The sequence below is a fragment of the Centroberyx affinis genome, unplaced genomic scaffold (assembly GCF_046629955.1).
Source record: "Centroberyx affinis isolate AG114_WGS23_722 - 3 ecotype Tasmania unplaced genomic scaffold, CSIRO-AGI_Caff_v1 ptg001278l_1, whole genome shotgun sequence".
NCBI classification, from domain to species: domain Eukaryota; kingdom Metazoa; phylum Chordata; class Actinopteri; order Beryciformes; family Berycidae; genus Centroberyx; species Centroberyx affinis.
Window position 1 is genome coordinate 107,512 of NW_027279787.1, and position 21,031 is coordinate 128,542.

A 21,031-nucleotide genomic window follows, 5' to 3' on the forward strand; every position below is an offset into this window, starting at 1 on the left:
AGATTTGAATTCCTATATTTGGCCCTTTTAATGCAGTAAAGAGTTGAGGGAAACATGACAGCCATGTATCTTATCTTGCCAGTACAATGCCGTCATCAGCATCACCGAGCAAGTTTTTGACCGGTGACGAATAATCCTGTACTGTTCGCACGAGTGCCCCGAGCATCAAGTCTTTCTAAATAATTTAGATTGGAGTGATTAAGTCACCCACAGTGAGTGACAGATGTAGGATTAACATGCTGGCCGGTGGTTGTGCTGAGCTCAGGCGTTGGGCTGCGGCACCGGCCGACACTGGGATCACTGAGGCTATGCTGGGGGCACTCGCCAAGTTTGGTTATGTAATAGGGCCTGGGCGGTGCATGTCAGGCTCCATGTCAGGCTTCTGCATAAAGCACAAGTGAAGCTGTCAGGATTAGTGGCGGACAGGGTTAATGAGTGCATATGGACATGTGGGCGGATGTTGCATGAAAACATTGCTCCGCTGATTTTTCATTAGAGCGACCGGCGGCTGTGGAACCCGGAATTTGACTTTGTACTGAAAGTGAGGCATGTTTCGAGAGCTGTGATGTCACACCGCTACACTGTCATGTTGGGATTAGGCGTCAAGAGATCCTGGATAATTAAGCACATGTGGGGGATAAGCTGTACTGAAACTGAGATGGATGCTATATAATCCCAAACACATGTCATACAGATCGGGTGGGTAGACTGTGATTTCAGTGACTAATAATTTTCATCAGGTAGAATCCAACAGTGTTTTTGGGCATCCATCCATCTATCCAGCTGGGGTTAAGACAAGGCTCCAAGATGAAAAGCTGTTGCAGGTGCTCTATTTGTTGTAAGGTTTTGTCAACAAGGTAAGTAAAAAATGCCTGAGAGTGATAATTTTCTTCAGATACTAGCTGTTTCCTACCTATCCTTCAGGCAGAAAAGGCTGAAATTCAATAACGGTCTATTAGCAGTCGTCTGTACCCCAGAGCTGTGAGTGTCACTGGTGCACCAGCCTCTCCCTTCACACTCACGGCCCCTGCAAATAAAACCTATTAATTACCATATGGAGGCTGTTGCCACGTAACCCGCCGGCCAGGGAAAAATAGCCTGCAGCTGGGGAGCAAACCAGACACAACCTAAACACAGAACTCACCAATGCCTGATTTCTCCCATTTCTCATTTCCTTCATTTTGGAGGCTGTAATTTGGTTTTTACAGAAAAACAAAAAATAAAAATTAAGCATTTTTGTGTCTCTGTTCAAGGCTTTTCTCAAAGGGTTTCGGTGATTTTGTCTTACGTCATCCTGATATGTTGTCTAAATTACGCAACAGCAAGGATGACACCCAAGATCCCCTGGGAATGCCCCTTCTGCGGCTCCCAGGAACACTTGATTGAGCCAGCTGGGGCCTGGACTCACACTTCTGTTCGCATGCTATGAAACAAGAAGCGTTACAATGAAGAGTAAAGACTATGGGAGCCGTTCAGAGGATGCATAGAAGTGTCCTGGCCGTGCGCTCTGCCAGCCAGCCCATACAGTCCAGTTAATTAACCTTGGAACGTTCTCCCTGTAGCCCGCGCTCTTGATGACAGTAAAATGAGGGGAAATCATGTTGAAGGAGCTATATAAAGCTCTTCAGTGTCAAGCTGCATGTGGCTCTCTGGCCACCACTTTCACTGCTAAAAGTACTCCCTATTAGTTACTGTGATGGTACCACTGAATAAGAGATACTTCAGCCTGAGCTCTTTGCTACGTCGTTTCTGCTGTGGGAATATTATCTACTTCAAAAACAAACATACAGAAATATGTAACTTATCCCATTGTGTAACAAATAGGTATACGACTATAAAAAGGGAATGGATGGACACATTTTTCTTATGTCATGAATCACAATAAATGGTCAAAATTGGATTCAGTTCAGTTCAGTTCAGTTCAATTCAGTTCAATTCAATTCAATTCAATTCAATTCAATTCAGTTCAGTTCAGTTCAGTTCAGTTCAATTCATTCGGTTCGGTTCGGTTCGGTTCAGTTCAGTTCAGTTCAGTTCAATTAAAATTTGTCATTCGATCTTACGTAAGTGCACAGACAAGTAAAAGTGAGATGATACAAAACAAAATAATGCACAAGACAACAGTGCAATGATGCAATGGTAGAAAACTAGACATTACATACAAAACATAATGTAGTAATCAGAATTAAAGCATAACAATATTAAAATCAGTAGTAATACCAAGTGATACAAAGTAAGTCAAGTGTTTCAGGATAACAGAATCACAGCATTGGGTATTAAGCAGCAAGTATAATGGGCTGCATGGGAGTCCAGGATGTAGGTATAAAGTGACTAATGCATAGTATTCAAGTACTGCAGTATCAACAGATACACAGTTAATAAGTAACTGGCACACAGTAAAGTTTAAAATAAGTTTTTCTACACAGTTAAAGACCAAGGAGGTTCTATATTAACGTTAAAGACCCCATGAAACGGCATCTTTACTTCCTTGATTTGATGCAGTTCCTGTTGAAACAGGATGTTGGGGCGGGACATAATCCAGTGAGGGATCATTCAAAAGTCTAAACCAATGGAATATGAGTCAGGGAGAGAAAGGCAGTTTTATTTGATCTGAGGGGCAGGACTGTTAAAAAAAACTGTGCCGATTTTATTGGTAGGAATCTATATTTACACCTACTGGTGCAGCATGAGGTCACTGTTAAAGATACTCTATTTTCCTGGAATTAAAAGCAATGGGAGTTTATTTCACGGGGACTTTAAGTTTTTCTATCTGGTGCCTCAGATAGAAATAATGTTGCTGGCAGTGGGTTATACAGTAGGGGGTAAAGTTCAGTTAAATTCACCGGGATGTGCTTCAGAGAGTCCTGTTATTCTTACTTTTACCTTATTCTCACTGCTTGGGGGTAAAAAAAAAAACTGTTGCTGAGTTTACTGGTGCTGAACCAACTGCTGCGGTACTGTTTATCATTTTGACGGCAAGGGAGCAAAAAAACAAAAAACACATGGCTAATGATGCTGTGAGCCTTCCTGTCACACCACTTGTTGTAAATGTCCTGTGTGGGTGGGAGTGATGACACAGTGATGTATTGAGCTACAGCTAAACCTTAACACAAGGATACTGTATCAGTTGATTCTATCTTTAAAGCTGCAATAGGCAAGATTTTTTTATGTGAAAAAACCCTAACCCTGAGTGGCGCTGCAATAGAGAAGAGCATCCCATCCCCTCTAATTGAAATGCCATAGATTTGCCCTTTGCCCAAATTAAATTGTGGTGTCGGATATAGACACTTGGCCACCCACAGGAAGTGATAATCGAAACTTAAGACTGAAATACAAACTGATTCCTAAACAGAAGCAGGAGCAAGAATACGCTGTAGAGGACAGACAGTTAAAGACATACTGCCACTTTACCCAATGCAATCGTTGAAAGGTGGTTTCAATAACCTGCTATGATAATGCAAAAAAAAAAAAGTACAATAAGAACGTGAAAAGTTCCTTTATCTATCCAATTAATTTGATGTCAAAGTTAAAGCTGCACTAGGCAGCTGTCTTATCAGCCTAAATCACAGAGTGGGGCTGCAGCAGAGAAGAGCGTCCCATCCCCAGTGATTTTAGACTGTAGTTTCACCCCATTTGCCTGAATGAAATTCTGGTGTCGGGTTTGGTCACTTCTCTGCCTACAGAAAGTGACAAATCGAAACATCAGAGTGAAATAAAAAGCAGTGAGGAGTGCTCCGTCCAGAGAAAGCTGGACTCACCAACATTATCTTTTCCCTCTCTCATCCCTTTGGTTTCCTTTGGTGTAAAGCATCACAGACCGGCCGGGTTGGTAAACATGAGCGTGTTTAGTGCAGTTTACTGACGTCACCTTACATGATTTCTGGGTAATGAAGTTCCCAGATAATGAGGTACCTCTCACTGCCATTTGGAACTGCCAGTGTGCAAAGCTGCTTAGTGTAACTTCAGCATTAGACTTCAACCATTCAAACATTCACCTGTATTCCCTTGATCATCACTAGTTGCACCAGTGTCTGTGCCCCCCCCCTGTCAAACCCCCGGTCCCTTCCAGCAGGGTGAAGGGACGGACCGATGGGGAAGGAGGCTGCCGTCTGGAGCCGCCGCCGCCGCCGCCACCACCGAGCGAGTGCAGCTTTAAGGAAACGCTGACACATTATGCGCCTTATCTCCTCTCTGTTACAGTAGGTGCCTCAAGTCTACCCTGATTCATAATGCAGCATGAATGGACAACCTGGGGGGACGTGAGGGGGCCACACTCATTTCCTGGCTCTCAACCTTCGTAATTACCTCTCCGTGCCCAACGGCCCTCAATGTGTTTAAGAGAGGGAGAGAGAGAGAGAAAGAAAGAGCGAGAGAGGGAAGTTATGTAGAAGAATAGAATACTGTAATAGATATACTACAACAGAACAGAGATACAAGCCTTAAAATAGCAGCTATTTGCAGCGTTCTGTGCAAATTTCTATTGTCGTGAAGGTTATCCCCTCCCCTGTGCATGCAGATTTCTTAAAAAAGAATAGGATAGAGACTCCATCTGTTAGAAATCACAAACCTGACAGAAAGGCCTTACCACATATCCCTGGCTTGGTTTGACTATTTGTCTATTGGTAATGTTATGTTGATTGTAAAAATCTATTCATTCTGTTATTTAGTGTTTCTTTAGGTTAATCTCCCTACCTTAACTATATGTTGCTTAATAGATCTTGGATGCATTACTAAGATGTAAGTTTAAAAACCCTTATTGTTTGAATAGTAATTGAGAGACTTATTGTGTTTGAATAGTAATGGAGACATTACTTTTTCTTCGTTAAAGGCTTGTTATTTTTGTTGTATATGCTGTGTTGCAGAAAACCATTCATACATCCTCCCACCTACCAAACCATCTGTATTATCACTCTTTCATCAATTAAAGGGATGAGAATGCTGTCTTTGGGTCCTTGTGTTTTTAATGGTCATACTGGTGTCAAGGCTTTAGTTAGAACAATCCAGGTACTCCATCTCTTTCCCCATCATCTAGCTGTATTATAAAAGGATTGACGACTGAGAGAGAGAGAGAGAGAGAGAGAGACAGAGACATTCGTCAGCATGGACTCCTCTGTGCCGGGTCTGGTCCGGCGGTGAAGTCATGAGAACAGACTCCGAGCTGTGTGTACAGTCTCTCTGGTCTCCCTGGGGGTAGACTCAAATCTGTCAGCGCCCTTCTCTAATGCAGCTCTCAGTGGGAGGGAACGGGGATAGGATCCTTCTCCCCTAATACCCCCCCTGCCCTCTCCTGCCCTCCCCTCCCCTCCCTCCTTTATATCCCCACCCATCCATCCCTCTACCTAGCCCATGCCAGCACGTATGGTGTCTCGCTGGCTGGCATCACCCTGTCCCAGGACACGGACCCTGCCCCGGCCAGGACGGCGTCTCCAGTGTCAGGCAGAATGAAGGCCTTTGTTGCGTGGACTCAATACAGGACCTTCGCTCACAAAAATAAAAGTAGCTGGATTCAGGCTTTGGTTGGTAGTGACAGAGAGCTGAGTGCAAAACTGGAAAGTAGTTATTTATAACTACCCTAGAGACTGCGCTTGAGTAGATTTTACAGAGTAACACTGCTTTTACGCCTGCTTTGAACTGAATGTGTTGTGTTTTATTTTTGGAAATGAGAAGTCAGTACAAATGTATTATGAGGTAAAACAGTCAGTATTTTACCTCCCATGATTGATAAGGAACCATTCCCAATCCCTGCACTGACTCTGACCCATCAAATTATTAGCAATGGCCATGCCAAAAGGGGTATTTAATCTATCTATCTATCTATCTATCTATCTATCTATCTATCTATCTATCTATCTGTGTTAATGATTTTCTCTTAAAAGTAACTTATCTCTAATCATTGAGGACTGCAAAACTGAATGGCGTGATTACATAAGAGGTTGATGCTTTTCACTGTATGACATGTAATAGATTATTAAATAAAACTGAGATTAAACTCAGTTACTTAGACTTAAAATAATACTAATAAACATATATTGTCACTAGACAGTATAGGACTTGACAGGATGCATTTTGTCTGTGGGGGATAATGACTAGCAAGCAAAGAGGGAGTTTTTCTGTAAAACATAAATTCACATATGGTTGGGACACTGAAACATGGCAAACTCATAATTTTAGGTAGTTTGATGTTTTATTTTAATGTACTGGGTTCAATATTACATTCTGTAGGATAGCAGTGTATTTTACTTTCCCCCTCGCGTTACATGCAGTGTGGTCCAGCTTTGATTCAAAGCATGAAGAGAGTGCCATCTAGTGGTAGCATTCATTATTTTGCATCTCAGGAGCGGTTTCCCTATCTGACCAATCCGCGGAAGGAATACTCAATCGTCGTTCGCTTGGCCAATCAGCGCGTACGACATTTAAAACAAAGATGGCGCTACTTGCATTGTAAACCAGAAAATCTGTAAACAAATATTTGTTCTATTTTGAAATAAAGTAGGCGTTAGGTAAGTAGCAGATTTGATGAACACCTACATTGATTTGATTTAGTCTTATTACCGTCTCATTCATCTGTTTTTGCACTCTACTTAGCTAACTTAACGTTAATTCATCGATGAATGGCATCGGCAGCTAACTGTTACCATTGCCAGCTAACGTTACCCAGCTAATAACTATAATGAGTAGTAAAACTTAGAAAGTTACCGCGAAATATAATGGCCGTTTGCAATAAGTTAGCTAGTAAAGTATTAATTTGTGTGTGTGTGTGTGTGTGTGTGTGTGTGTGTGTGTGTTCCTACCAGGATGAAGGTGGTCAATTTGAAACAAGCCATCCTTCAGGCTTGGAAGGAGAGATGGAGTGACTTTCAGTGGGCCATCAACATCAAGAAAAACTTTCCCAAGGGAGCCACATGGGACTATCTTAACCTGTCAGGTCAGAGAAGAGACAGCATGTAATGATTTGACATTACATCAGTATGGTCAGTTACCTTTTTATCAGTCAGGTTGATGTACATGCTGTGTGTTGTTTGTGTATTGCAGAGGCTCTTATGGAGCAGGCGTTGATCGGCCCCTCTCCTAACCCTCTGATCCTCTCCTACCTCAAATATGCCATAAGTTCCCAGGTGAGAAGAAATGCCTCATGAAAAATGTTGTAATCGTGTTTGTTTGCAGTGTGTCAAACAATAATTGTGTGCATGTTTCATACATCATCCTCTCTCTCTCTGTAGATGGTGTCTTACTCCAGTGTGCTCACAGCCATCAGCAAGGTAATAATAATACGCTTGACAACAATTATGAATGTCTGCTTTCTATAAAATATAAGCTGCAGAATTTTTCAATAAATGTGTCTCTTTTCCTGTAGTTTGATGATTTTTCTCGGGAGCTGTGTGTCAAGGCCCTGCTGGAGATAATGGACATGTTCTGCCATCGTCTCAGGTACGTTAATTTATCCAAATCAGTCTAGTCCTCCTTTTAATAACTCATTAATTTAATGTATTTTCCACGCTTATAACACCTGCATCCCACATCGAACACTGTATCCAATTGTGAAATCAATGGTTTGCCCCTTAGATATTATGCAGAACATCAATTAATGTTATCAACCAGGTAGAGCAACCTTGCAGAAATAAAATCATGCCTAATAACAGAAACACAGAGCCTATTTTAATTGCATAAATATTAATACTATATTTTCATGCCCTATATGTTTAACGCATGTGCTTACCATGCCCTAATAGACACAGAGCATAAATCTTACGTCTCAACTCGTAAAACTTTAAATCAGTTCTTGAAATCCATTTTACGAAGCGATTTTTAGAGAATTTTATATAACATTGTTTTTATGTAATGTTTTCTTTTCTCTTTTCCACTTGTTGCTTGTTTTCCACATGTCCTTATGCACTGTAAAGCGCTTTATAAACTTTGCTTTTGAAAAGCTGTTGTACAAATGAAGTTTCTTCTTCTACTCATTATTATGACGTTATAGCCTCCTATACGAGCTAACTCTGATCTCTAACCCTGTAGCTGCCATGGGAAGGCGGAGGAGTGCATCGGGCTGTGCCGGGCCCTGCTGGGTGTGGTGGTGTGGCTGCTGCAGGGCTGCGCCTGGTACTGTGAGAGGCTGAGGGAGCTGGGCCCGTCCGCCAGCACAGAGGCCAGTCTGAGGGCCTGCCAGGAGCGGCTGAACACCCTGATGAATAGCACCAAGAACAGAGCACTGGTCCATATCGCCAGGCTGGAGGAGCAAGGTATCAGGGTTTTGTGTGTGTGTGTATATACGTGGGATTGTGCACCGCGCATTAGTACTAGAACAATGCATCCGTTTGCTGATATAGCAGGCCAATATTAGCCTTTTTATTAAATGTCAGATATCGGCCAGTCAATGTGATAGAGGTTAATCCCTGACCACAGCTACATAAAAACAGTCTGTAAAACCTGAAATGAAATTTTCTTTTCTTTACACATTTTATTTATTCATGTAAATGTTCAATTATGTGTTTTTTTTGTGATTTAGGTCTTAATTTAAGGCAGTAATATATCCCAGAGTGTCCTAGCCATTTAATTGGGTGGATCAACGTGCCTCAAAGAGCTGCTAATGCTAAAAGATTTTCATTAGTGAGTTTTATTGTCACATGATGATCTAAATGCTGTTTCAGAGGCTTTTCTAACCTGCCAGGAGTAACATTCTGGGGGAAACACTGAATACTTGGATTTTTTTGGCATAAAAATTGTCCAATTTTAAATATTTGGAATATCGGCTATTGGCAGCTTCAATACAAGAATATCGCTATCAGCCTTAAAAAATTCATATTGGTCAAACCCTACTGTGCATGTTTGTTAAGAGAGTCTTAAACTTTTTTGCTGGTATTCCCCCTGCAGGTTCCTGGAGCAACGTGGAGCAAGCAATGCTGAAAGTGACAGAAAGCGTCGGCAGTGTATCTAATCAAACACTGAGAACTAAATTGGAGGAGAACGTGTCGTTGGTGAAGGGGTGAGGATTCCCACCTCATATTCCTAATTTTTGATTCCGTCATATTGTTTAACTTTTGTATGGACCTGTTTGACCTGAATTTGCCATTGTATTCATTCAAAGAGCATCAAAAGCCATGTGCCCAGTGCTAACTCTTCACTCTTCCTTCAGTATTCCCCTGATGCTGTCAGTGCAGTGTGACCCTCCGCTCCACGCCTCCTTCCCATCAATCCATGCCTTCATCATGCTGGAGGGGACCATGAATTTGACAGGGGAGACACAACCACTGGTGGAGCAGCTGATGATGATCAAGAGAATGCAGGTGAATATTTGGCTACAGAGAAGTCTAATGTCAAAGCTGCACGAGGCAACTTCGAACATTGGTGATTCCAAATGGCAGCGATATTTAACTGTTTGAAAAATCTGAACTTCAACATCCAGGGTCTCAATCAGGGTGGATGGGACACTCCTTTATGTTATGATACGATGCAACTTCAATCCCCTGGGAGCAATTCCATCTCAGGCTGCAGTTCAAGTGCTTCAAAGTTGACAAGTGATTTAAGATGATAAAACGGCTGGAATTTTACATAAAAATCTTGCCTAGGGCAGCTTTAACATGTCTGATACATTTGGTAGATGAAGGAACTAAGAGCTTTTCACTTGCTTATTGTAAAATGTTCTGCAGTATCACAGCAGCTTATTGAAACCACCTTTCGAAGATTGCATTGGATAAAGTTTTGGTTTGAAATTATTTTTTCCTCCTTTTTTTCCCCACCTGCGACATATAAGGTGGTAGTCAATAGTTCTTCCATTGTTTATGTTTTTTCACAGCGTATTCCCGCTCCTCTCTTTGTACTGGAGATCTGGAAGGCCTGCTTCACCGGCCTCATTGAGTCACCAGAGGGCACAGAGGAGCTTAAATGGACGGCCTTCACTTTCCTTAAGGTCGGTCTCACTGATGAGCACTGGCCTTCGTAGCTGCTGGTGATCTGCCTCTCAGTGTCTTCCATACTTGCTTGGCCTGTTTGTTGCCTTTTTTACTTTAATTTGATGGTGTACTCAGCACTGAACTGTTTAGTGGACTCTCAAGCTTACAATTTTATTCGCTTTTTAATTAATATTTGTATTTTTAACATAATATTTCCATTGAATAGCCTTGTGCTGTCTCTGTTTTGCCTAGTGAGCCTTAGTAAAGCCAGTAGTGCAAGTCTTGCCTTTGTTATAGCTGATTTATAATGTGTTTGTCCTTGTTCCTTTTAGGTTACTGCACTTTGTAAATTTGGCTACATTAACATGCACACAATAATGTGACTATTACCAATTGTCCAAGTAAGACAATAGTACGATTAAGTGACAACTCTCCTAATAACCCAGTTTACATGTGATATGTGATTATTGCGAGGATTGTGTTTGTGAGCAATAGGCTGACATACCCGAGTATGATATACATGGGCCCCGCCTTACTTGCATTGTTGTTGTTGTCGTGGAAATCTGTCGAAACATGTTACAGGAAACCTTCAAAACAGGACCTCAACATCTGTTTCCACTTAATGTCTCTACCAGGGTCTCTTTGTTTCACAATATAGGTGAAAGGTAAATCAGAACAAAATGAATAAATGATAAAACTAGATATTTGAATTACTTTACTTTCACATTGCCCCCTTTTTATCATTTATCAACATGGCCCATAAAACACATCAACCTTCATATATGCACGAGCCAGAGATATGAGTAAAACATCCCTTAATTATCAAAAATAAGAACTAACTAGATATTTGACTTACTTTACTTTCACATTGTCTTAATCACATTACAGTTTTTTGTGTGCATGTAAATGTGGTCATTGTAAGGAAAGGGGGAAAAAAGTGCATTATTATTATTTTTACTATTATTGTATTATTCTTGTCTCTTTCTCCTAGATCCCACAAGTTCTGCTCAGACTAAAGAAGTATCCTCAGGGAGAAAAAGGACAGGTAAGCCACTTGACTCAATGATGTCTTTCACACAGTAGTATTGCATGTCACACAACAAAACACACTTGAAGGGCAATTAATAACGGCAAGCAGACACGGTCTAAAATTGCAACAACAGGTCTATGTTTTGTCCTGTTCCGTCATTGTCAATTTTATGGCAAATGCGTTTTCCAGGACTTCATGGAGGATGTGAACATTGCCTTTGAGTACTTACTGAAGCTCACGCCACTGCTGGACAAGGCCGACCAGAGATGCAAGTAAGTGCTGCAAAAAAACTTGCTATAACCGCCTTTATTACCTGTGATATCTGTGGAGGTAAATGGTTTAAGAGACAGACGGTCCTGTGACTGTAGGTTCACAGGTTCAACCTCCCCAACCGCCAGTGTGTGTCCATCTACTGTCTTGTCCTGTTAATGTGTCCTAGAGTAAGACACTGACCCCCTACCTGCTCACTGGATAAGAGCGCCAGCTAAACGCCCACACAGCAATAAGACTCCAATAAACGATTACAACCTGCTAACAACACCGTGAAGTTTATGATATTTTTTCCTCTCTTTATTTTCGTAGTTGTGACTGTCTCAGCATGCTGCTGCAGGAGTGTAATAAGCTTGGCCTCCTGTCTGATTCCAACACAGCCAACCTCACCTCTAAACGGTACGGGTTCCCCTCCACTCTGAAGAAATGAGTAGCCAGGTCTCCACAGTCCAAATGGATCCTTGAATAACTTTCTTTCCCAAAAGAACAGATCCATTTGGACTGTGGAGACCTGGTTCGGCTACAAATGTAACGCATGACATTTCAGGAAGAAGACTGAATCAAGCATATCTTAAGTCCAGCACTAACCCCCTTCATCCTGTCTCTTTCTCTTTTGTATCCTGAACTCTCTCGTTCACCGTGGACGAATTTCCATTCTTGTCAAATTCACACACTCACGCACGCACACGCACACGCACACACACACACACACACACACTCCATACTCTCTCTCTCTCTCTCTCTCTCTCTCTCTCTCTCTCTCTCTCTCTCTCTCTCTCTCTCTCTCTCTCTCTCTCTCTCTCTCTCTCTCTCTCTCTCTCTCTCTCTCTCTCTCTCTCTCTCTCTCTCTCTCTCTCTCTCTCTCTCTCTCTCTCTCTCTCTCTCTCTCTCTCTCCTGTTGAACGTTTTCTTCAGGGCTGAGGGCAGGGAGTACGCCCCAAGGTTGAAGACCGCAGAAAATGCCAACATCCAGCCGAACCCAGGTCTCATCCTGAGAGCCGAGCCCACTGTCACCAACATCCTCAAGGTAGAGCACCTTGGACTGTATCTACGCCATGTATTCTCAGTGTATTGCAGTGCTGATGTAGAGATGCTTGTGATTAGCGTGCAGAAATTAATAGGGGGGCTTGGAGCAAAAATGTCCTTGAAACTTCATAAAAATACCAACATTTTGTGCAGGTAGGGCAAAAAAAGGGCCTTATAAAATATCTGACCTCAAAAGAAACAAACTAAACGAAATCAATAAAATTAAACTATATGCTGATTTATGAATGATTTTTATGATACCCTGATGAAGTTGGATCACATCCAGATACAGAAGAGCGAAGCGAAATTTAATCTCATTCTTCCCTTCCTCCATTAGACGGTAGATGCAGACCACTCCAAGTCCCCCGAGGGCCTGTTGGGGGTCCTGGGCCACATGTTGTCTGGGAAGAGCCTGGATCTTCTCCTGGCGGCTGCCGCTGCCACTGGGAAACTCAAATCATTTGCTCGGAAGTTCATCAAGTGAGTTAATGGGTGATGCACTGAAAATTCATTTGGGATTCCCACCGGCCTTGAAAATGCTTGAAAGTTTTGTGGATTTGAAAAATGTAAAATGAGGCTTTAAGTTATTGAAAATGGATGGCTGTAAAAGTACTTCGGGTAAAAAAAAATATGTGTGATTTTGACTAGTGTCATGTCTTACCACAAAATATGGCAAGTTTGAATCCTTGAATTTCACCAGACAAGACCTTGAAAGTAATTGAAAAGTCCTTGAGTTCGATGTCCAAGTGAGCGTGGGAACCCTGTTGCAAGTTACTTGAGTTTTGCAAAGCAAGCTCCCAACACACCCCTGTCATCTTAGTCATCATATTCATGATTCTTAGAATGGGTTACACACCAAAAGTGTTTATTCAAGATATTTTTTGGCCCCATTGGAAAATGACCTAAGTAGTGTCTTTTTTAAACAAGATGTCTCCAGCTGTTTCTTCTTTCTTGTTCTTACAGGCTCAATGAGTTTCCCAAGCACATCAGTGGTGAAGGATGTGAGTTCAAATACCAGAGTGATGTGTTCCAATGTGGGGATTTCTTTACTCGTTGATGTAGGAGTTTTTGAATGAGATGCTAACACTGAGGAATTTTTCTCTGCTCTCCCTCAGCCAAGTCGGCATCAGTACGAGCCCTGCTCTTCGATATTTCCTTCCTCATGCTCTGCCATGTGGTGCAGACGTACGGCTCTGAGGTCAGTGTATGGCAGCGCTAGCTTGTCAGGACACAATACATTAATGCTCAAGTGCACAGTATTTTGTATAGTCAGCAGCTTTTATAACAATTCAACCTGCTTTTTCAGTGCAAGGCCACAAGATGACCCAAGAGAGGCACATTTTAGGATTTACTTTGCATCGAGCACACAGAAGACCCATCTAGAACTGACCTAAAATTGTATTTATTTATATAGTTTATTTAATAGGGACAATACAAATGAACATACAACACTAGGCTCTTATTGGTGGGTTCAGCCCAGAGACATATAGAGCCGCTCTACTGTATGTCTCCCCTCTACAGGTGATCCTGTCAGACCCGAGTCCTTCAGGGGAGACGCCCTTCTTTGAGACCTGGCTGCAGACCTGTATGCCGGAAGAGGGCAAGACTCTGAACCCAGACCACCCCTGCTTCAGACCCGAGTCTGGCAAGGTGGAGAGCCTGGTGGCCCTGCTCAACAACTCCTCTGAGATGAAGCTAGTGTGAGTGGCAGACTAGTCTGGAGTTAAAAGCTCACTGTGACAGGCGAATGTTATGTTTATCTGTAATTGGAGAATAACATGGCAAGCCTTTCTCCAAATTTGATATTTCCCCTGATGTCAACCTGACATTTGTCTGTTGCTTTGTGTGCCAGTTCGATGAAATGGCATGAAATCTGCCTCAGCACCCCGGCGGCCATCTTGGAAGTCCTCAACGCGTGGGAGAACGGTGTGCTTTCTGTGGAGGCAGTTCAGGTATGTCCATCCTCCTTACTGTCCGTGTTTCCTTACTCATGCTTTTCCAGGAAACAGCTCTCATGAGATTTGGCAACTGCGTAGCTGGGGCTCATATGATCCAGGGACAGTATTTCTAACCCTAACCGCTGCAATGTTCCCTTTCCTTCCCTTTCCTTCCTATTCATTTGACTCATCACTCAAGTGAGTATGATGTATTCTGTGGAAAATGAGGATTAGCGATGTGTTTAACAACTTGCAACAGAGGTGACGTCCCAAAGTTGTGTATATTTAGTTTACTTCTCATTACTTCTCTGTTCCACTCAAGCTTACACATGCAACGGGTTCCCCCGAAAGGATGGCGACTTTAGTCAGAGTTCACTTTTCCTCCTAGTATCCCCCCTCCCCCTCAATCCCCACACCACATCCTTCCTCTTTTCTTTCTACTCAAATTTGTCTGTCTCTTTCTCCTCTTTCTCCTTTCTGTCTGAGTGTAGAAGATCACAGACAACATCAAGGGGAAAGTGTGCAGTATGGCCATCTGTGCCGTTGCCTGGCTGGTGGCCCACGTCAGGATGCTGGGGCGGGACGAGAGGGAGAAGCCCCAGACTATGATCCGACAGCTTGTGACCCCGCTGTACGGGGAGAACACACTGCAGTTTTACAACGAACGGTACAAACACCTTAAGCACATACATGTACAACTCCACAAATGTCTTTTTAGCGGTCATATGTTTGTACAAATTGGCCCAGTCCCTTTTATGATCATATTGACATTAATTCGTTATTTTTGTAAAAGTTTCCACTAAAAGTCACCTCACAACTCCTCACAATCCATATTACAGCTCCTTTCTGACCTTGTACATTGATTGTAGCACATTCCTACAGGTATTAATCATTTAATCCTCTCTAAGGGCTGCATTTTTTGTTTTGTTGCAAATTAATTCACTCTTATGATGCTCTGTATTGTACTCTTAACTGGATAACATAACAGTTACCAGTTGCATTAACCTTTCATTGACTATGCCCTCAATCTCACAGCCACCTAAACCCACGATCAGATACAGATTAACCCTTGTTTCGCCCCCTCTCTCCCAAACAGTCCATTATTATATGGATTAACCCTCTATGTCCGCTCACCTCCTCTCTGCAGGGTGGTGATCATGAGTTCCATCCTGGAGCACATGTGTGCCGACGTCTTCCAACAGACAGGCGCGACCCTGCGGCCCCCGGTGGAAGGCCAGGAGCCAATCCCCTACCGCAACCTGCTGCCAGCCAAGGAGCCCATCCACGAGGCCCTCAGCAAGCAGTTCCAGACAGTGCTGCGCAAAGGCTGGGTGGACAGCCGGGCTCTGCATCTGTTTGAGAGCCTGCTGCACATGGGAGGGGTCTTCTGGTTCACTAACAACTTAGTCAAGGTGGGTGGACCAGGAAGGAGTAGAGATAGGTTGAGGCCCAGGACGTAGGTAGGCTAATAAACAAGTGGTAGCTTCAGGTCTACACTGCCCGTCAAAAGTTTGGGAACACCTAGCTTTTGAAAATGCTTAATAAATCAGCATGTTTTCTTTGTTGGTTTGCAATAAGTTAGCCCAATTAAAGACTAACTAGGTTTAGTTTGAGGGGGAAAAAAACATACATGCAAATATTTGTGGCAAAAATACTAAAACAATTAAACTATACGTTCATCAGAAAAACTCCCCTAGCAGCTGTAACTGCTGCACACACTTTCTTTATGCCAACAGTCAGTTTTTCCAGGCGTTCTCAGAGACACTCTATCATGAAAAACCTTCTCTTTAGACCAAAGAGACACTTTGATGAACATGAACCTGAGTGTTGAATAAATGTATCCAAAGTATTTTCCCTTATTTCTTCATTGAAAAATAACAGAGAAAATCAAGTAGTACTTTGAAAATTTAGAAAGGACAAGGTGTCCCCAAACATTTGACGGGCAGTTTATGTGCGGGACCTTTGTTTGAAGAAGACCGTTTCATTTCGTAGCGAAAGTGTTTGTGTATTCCCTTACAGTTGGTGGTGTGTGGGAATGCATGAGCACCAAAACCAACATTTGGCTATGTGCACAGGGAATTACGTTCTCAACCCGGTTCCTCAAATAACCCAGTTTTGGGTCAACGCATGTCAACATCATAACACATGCTGAAATAATCCTCATACTCATGAGCTCATACTCAGATTCAAGATGCGTGTAATATAGATACCGTAGTATGTAAACATCTTACTCCTTTCACTTTTAGTTTTCACAGTCTGCACGAACACGCACAGGGTTATAGGTACATTTTGATGTCAACTATCACTTTTGCTATCATCATATGATCATCATTTCTTGTCCCTGTATTAGAAGGAACTTTTTAAATATAATTATTTTATATTACTGTTACGTTCCTATTTATTTTTCTTTATGATCTTTTTTATTGTCTTCTTCTAACTTTTCTCACTTGCATTATGTTCCTCTATTATGTAAAGCACATTGAGGTTCATCTAAACAGCTTACAGTGTGGCCAATAGTCAGGTTACTCCTCACATGTAAACACAGCTCTGTGTCTTTTCCATCAGGAGCTGCTGAAGGAGACTCGACAGGAGTGGGCCAATCGGGTGGTGGAGTTGCTCTACAGCATCTTCTGCCTGGACACTCAGCAGATCACCCTCACCCTGCTGGGCACCATACTGCCCAACCTGCTCACCGACTCCGCCCACTGGCAAAGCCTAGCAGATCCACCTGGCAAGGCACTGGCCCAGTAAGAGAGAGTAATGCTTTGATGATGATGATGATGATGATGATGGTGGTGGTTTTTGGTGTGTTATGTTGTTATCATGTTAAGCTGTTGTTATGGTGACTCTTCAGGTTGTCAGTATGGTGCGCTCTCAGCTCATACTCCTCTCACCACAAAGGCCAGGCCTCGGCTCGCCAGCGCAAGAGGCAGCGAGAGGATATTGAGGTAACACACACACACACACACACACACACATTTTGTTTGGGTATTATTAAGGCTGGGTATTGACGTGTTTTGATACCAATACTCAACTGATACCCAATAACTAGAAAAACATGTTTTCATTGTAAGTAGCCAGCATTTTGAAGCTTTCGAATACCTCTTGATACTTTTTGATGCCTTAAAATTGATACTGATGCCAGGAATTGGTAGGATACTGATGGGTATCATTTTTCAGTACCCAGCCCCAGGAACTGTAGTCTTAACATGTCTCTGGTTGGCCACAGGACTACAGCAGCCTCTTCCCCTTGGATGACACTCAACCCTCTAAACTCATGCGCCTGCTCAGCTCCAACGAGGATGAGCCTGTAGCCCTGTCTAGTCCAGGTCAGTCCACAACCCTGTTTTTTAATATATAGTTAAGTTATGCAGCCTGTGACCTTTCAGTTGTTTGTCAGTTGTTCTGGACTCCATTCAAATTCCAGTAAGTTGTTAAAATGAAATTGGTTTTAAGCTCCTGTTACCAGCAAGTTGGTTCTTGCAAGCACTTTTAGCCAAATTAGAACAGCATAAATAAGCTCAGACAAGCCTTAGAAACTTCCCACATAGAATTATCTTTTGGGATCTTGCTTGCCAGCAGGTTCTAACTTGAGCGCTGCCATGCCTAATCACAGATTTCTGCTGCTAACAATTGAGTGATCAGCAACAGTAGGGATACAAATAATAAGAACAGGTATGTTTGTGTGTATAGTGTTTCTTTTTTTTTTAATTCCCCTTCCCTCACTTAATTTAAATCCTCTTTTCTGGGCATTCAACCTTTATTGAGCACGGCTCAATAATTTTAACTTTTTTTCTGTTTGAGCAATCAAGGCCATTCTAACTTGCATGGAGAGGAGAAATCCCCAGGCAGAGCCAAGATCAGTGTGTTGCATTACTTTGGAAAACATTCACATTTGTTATTTTGCTTGGTGTAATAGGGTGAGATAGAAACTAAGAATGTTTTGTTTTTGACTTAAAGTCAAATGAGTTCCACCAGTTCATAGAAAAGGCAAAATCTCATTTAGAAACCGGTCATCCATGAGTAATTTTTTGCTGCCCCTTTCATTAACACTTTATGAATTTGTACATTGGGTAAGCCAACAGAGGTACACTTGAGGGAAACCTGCTTAACTTCCACTATTGATTTTATATTGAAACTGAAAATGAAATGACGAAGTGAACTGAAATGACAAAGCCAGTGGATTCTACTAACTACTAATTTCTGCTGTGATTCCTTGTAGTGACCCTTCCCCTGTTTCTCAACTCATGTATTCTTCCGCAGGAGATCGATCCATGAGCAGTTCCCTCTCTGCCTCCCAGCTGCACACTGTCAACATGAGGGACCCTCTCAACCGAGTCCTGGGTGAGAAGTTTGTGTTTTCGCTTGCTGGATCCCAGACCTTCTAGTAGAAGGATGGCCTCTCTGATCACTATGCCTCCCTGCTGCCTCCTTCATGAATAAATTTGACTTGCGTTAAATTCACTTTATGGTGGATTATATGTAATATAATTGTTATTGTATCATCAATGCAAAATATATGGGATATTCTCAGGATGAATGCAACCAGCGGGGGCACTAGTTGTCACTCCATGCCCATCAGCCAAATATGTGAAAATAAATATGAAAAGTTTGAATGTATTTTAATGGAAGTATTCAAGAAGGATAATGGTTATTAGCTAACCTTGTTAAAGAGAAAAACTTTCTCACTAAACAGCCCACATTTTTGACAACCTGTCCACTGTGCTGAAATGGCTGTGAGAAGCCTGCAGAAACAACTGTTTCACACCCGTTATTGCATCATTATCTATCTGGCATGCAGTGAGTTGGCATTATTGGTGGAGTTTCATCCGCCACTTGAAACATTTGACAACTGCTCTGACGGCTTGAAACTTAACCTCACTATTGAAAATTGAGTCCTTCACATACTGTACAAAACATTTTTAATGAAATCATCAGTTTGGACAATTTAGACAATTTTTAACAGTGAGCATTAGGTAATGATATTATGGCCTTTAGATTGAACCCTTTATTTGTAGTCACTTCCAAAATATTTGTTTGCTTGGATCATGTGGTCAAGTCTCAACTGACCTTTACAATAATTAGCCGCCCACTTTGTAAAATTTGAAAAATTAAAATTAGATTATTAAATTAGAACATGTACGATTCCTCTAGCCTTGACAATCCAAACTGTCTGTTCCCTTCTCCCCAGCCAATCTGTTCCTCCTCATTTCTTCCATCCTGGGCTCCAAGATGGCGGGGCCTCACACCCAGTTTGTACAGAGTTTCATGGAGGAGTGTGTTGAGTGTCTGGAGCAGGGAAGTCGTGGAAGCATCCTGCAGTTCATGCCCTTCACTATGGTGAGTTATGAGTAGGGAGAGGAAGAGCCCTGGAGGCGCGGACAGGTGGAGATAAGGAGGGAGGGAGAGCTTGCACCATGACGTGGCTTTCCTGTTACTCATTAGTTACTTAGAAAGGGTTTAGAATCAGTTCTTGGATGAAATGTTTGTTCTGCTGGCTGTATTTTTATGGAGAGTGAGCAGGTCATCTGCTCGAGTGCTTTTATTTGATTGCTTCGGTGAAGATGAATGATAAATGTGAGAGAGAAGGAATCCAAAGGTCATGAACTGGATTCAAACCAGTTGTCTACACTTGTTTACACTTGTGAAGCTGAACTTACTTACTTTACTTTACTTTACTTCCTTCCTTACTTACTTACATGGTGTGCACCAGGGTCAGAAATTAACGGGGGCCCTTGAAAATTCAGAAAATGCCTGTGAGGGAACAAAAAATGCCCCCAATAATTAGGAGTACCCTTTTTGCATTTCACTCTGTTCACGTTTTTTTCATTGCCAAAATTCACTTGTGAATGCGTCTGCTGTCCCCAGAGGACAGTAGATGATTTGTGGGAGCTTATGGCGTCTTTATGGGCAAGAAAAATGAGCAGTTTTTGATTAAGAAGCAGTCAAGCACGCAGCCTGAAGCAGTAGAAGAAAATGAACCCAGACAACCTGCTGCGTCAACAACAAAAATATAATGACCAGTGTCATAGGAAGACTGGAGCGGGGAAAATGGCACTGTCCTCTTCTGTAAGTCACCAGTTTCCAGCAGTGGGAAAGAAATTAAAACAAATCATAGTGGTACAATTTGAGTATTTATTAGGCAATATTCAGTGCAAATGTATTATTTCATACTTCAATAAAATTGTCCCCAAAAGGACCAAAATGCCCTTAAAAATCATATCAAGGATGCAAAAAATGGCCTTTGGAAAAAAAACGTAAAAAGATTTCTTCCCCTGGAATGAATTGTAGTCTCCTAATCAGCATGATGCCCATTTAAATGTTTCTTCAAACACACTACAGCTCGTAACATGTGTGTCCATCTGTGTATCTCTGCATCCAGGTGTCGGAGCTGGTGAAGCTGCCTGCTCTGGCCAAGCCTAGAGTGGTGCTGGCCATCACCGACCTGACGCTGCCGCTGGGGAGGAGAGTCGCTGCCAAAGCCATCTCCGCCTTGTAGACAGAAGCTAAGCTCAGTCAAGCTCAGCTCAGTACCACATCAGCGCCGGGAAAAAACACACACCTGTTTGTATTGTATCAACTTTGTCAGCGAACATTTGATCATCCATTTGAAGGCATTTTCTCTTTAACTTTGGAGAAAAAAAAAGCTTCGTTTATAACCATTATGTCTCCGATAAACACTGTATTGCTGATATGTTCTTTTTTAATGTTGTTTTGACAATTGTACATACTTTTTTAAAATAATAAACCCATTACGAGGATCATGTGAATTTTGCGCCCGTCAGTTAATTCGTCACATCATCAGCGTCACCACTATTTGCCGGTTCACACGGGATGCCATGCCATGTGCTGCTTCTCAGTAATTGCATCATAAAAGA

The 21,031-nt window shown here is 42.2% G+C and overlaps 1 protein-coding gene across 2 annotated transcripts; it reads left to right on the forward strand.

The window, feature by feature from the left end:
- Positions 1–6,427: 6,427 nt before the first annotated feature.
- Positions 6,428–20,907, forward strand: med24 (mediator complex subunit 24). 2 transcript variants are annotated; one of them, XM_071525257.1, is made up of 26 exons: positions 6,428–6,500; positions 6,795–6,925; positions 7,033–7,115; positions 7,221–7,259; positions 7,355–7,428; positions 8,017–8,240; positions 8,872–8,983; positions 9,134–9,284; positions 9,794–9,907; positions 10,882–10,935; positions 11,110–11,192; positions 11,503–11,589; positions 12,106–12,217; positions 12,554–12,696; positions 13,180–13,217; positions 13,332–13,414; positions 13,738–13,916; positions 14,069–14,168; positions 14,645–14,820; positions 15,301–15,565; positions 16,719–16,900; positions 17,008–17,101; positions 17,383–17,482; positions 18,417–18,497; positions 19,345–19,493; positions 20,536–20,907. In XM_071525257.1, the coding sequence occupies exons 2-26, from the start codon at positions 6,796–6,798 to the stop codon at positions 20,650–20,652; spliced, it is 2,970 nt and encodes a 989-aa protein (XP_071381358.1). In that variant the 5' UTR covers positions 6,428–6,500; position 6,795; the 3' UTR covers positions 20,653–20,907. The 2 variants fall into 2 exon arrangements, with proteins under 2 accessions (XP_071381358.1, XP_071381357.1); XM_071525256.1 differs by having other exon boundaries at positions 12,118–12,217.
- Positions 20,908–21,031: the final 124 nt, after the last annotated feature.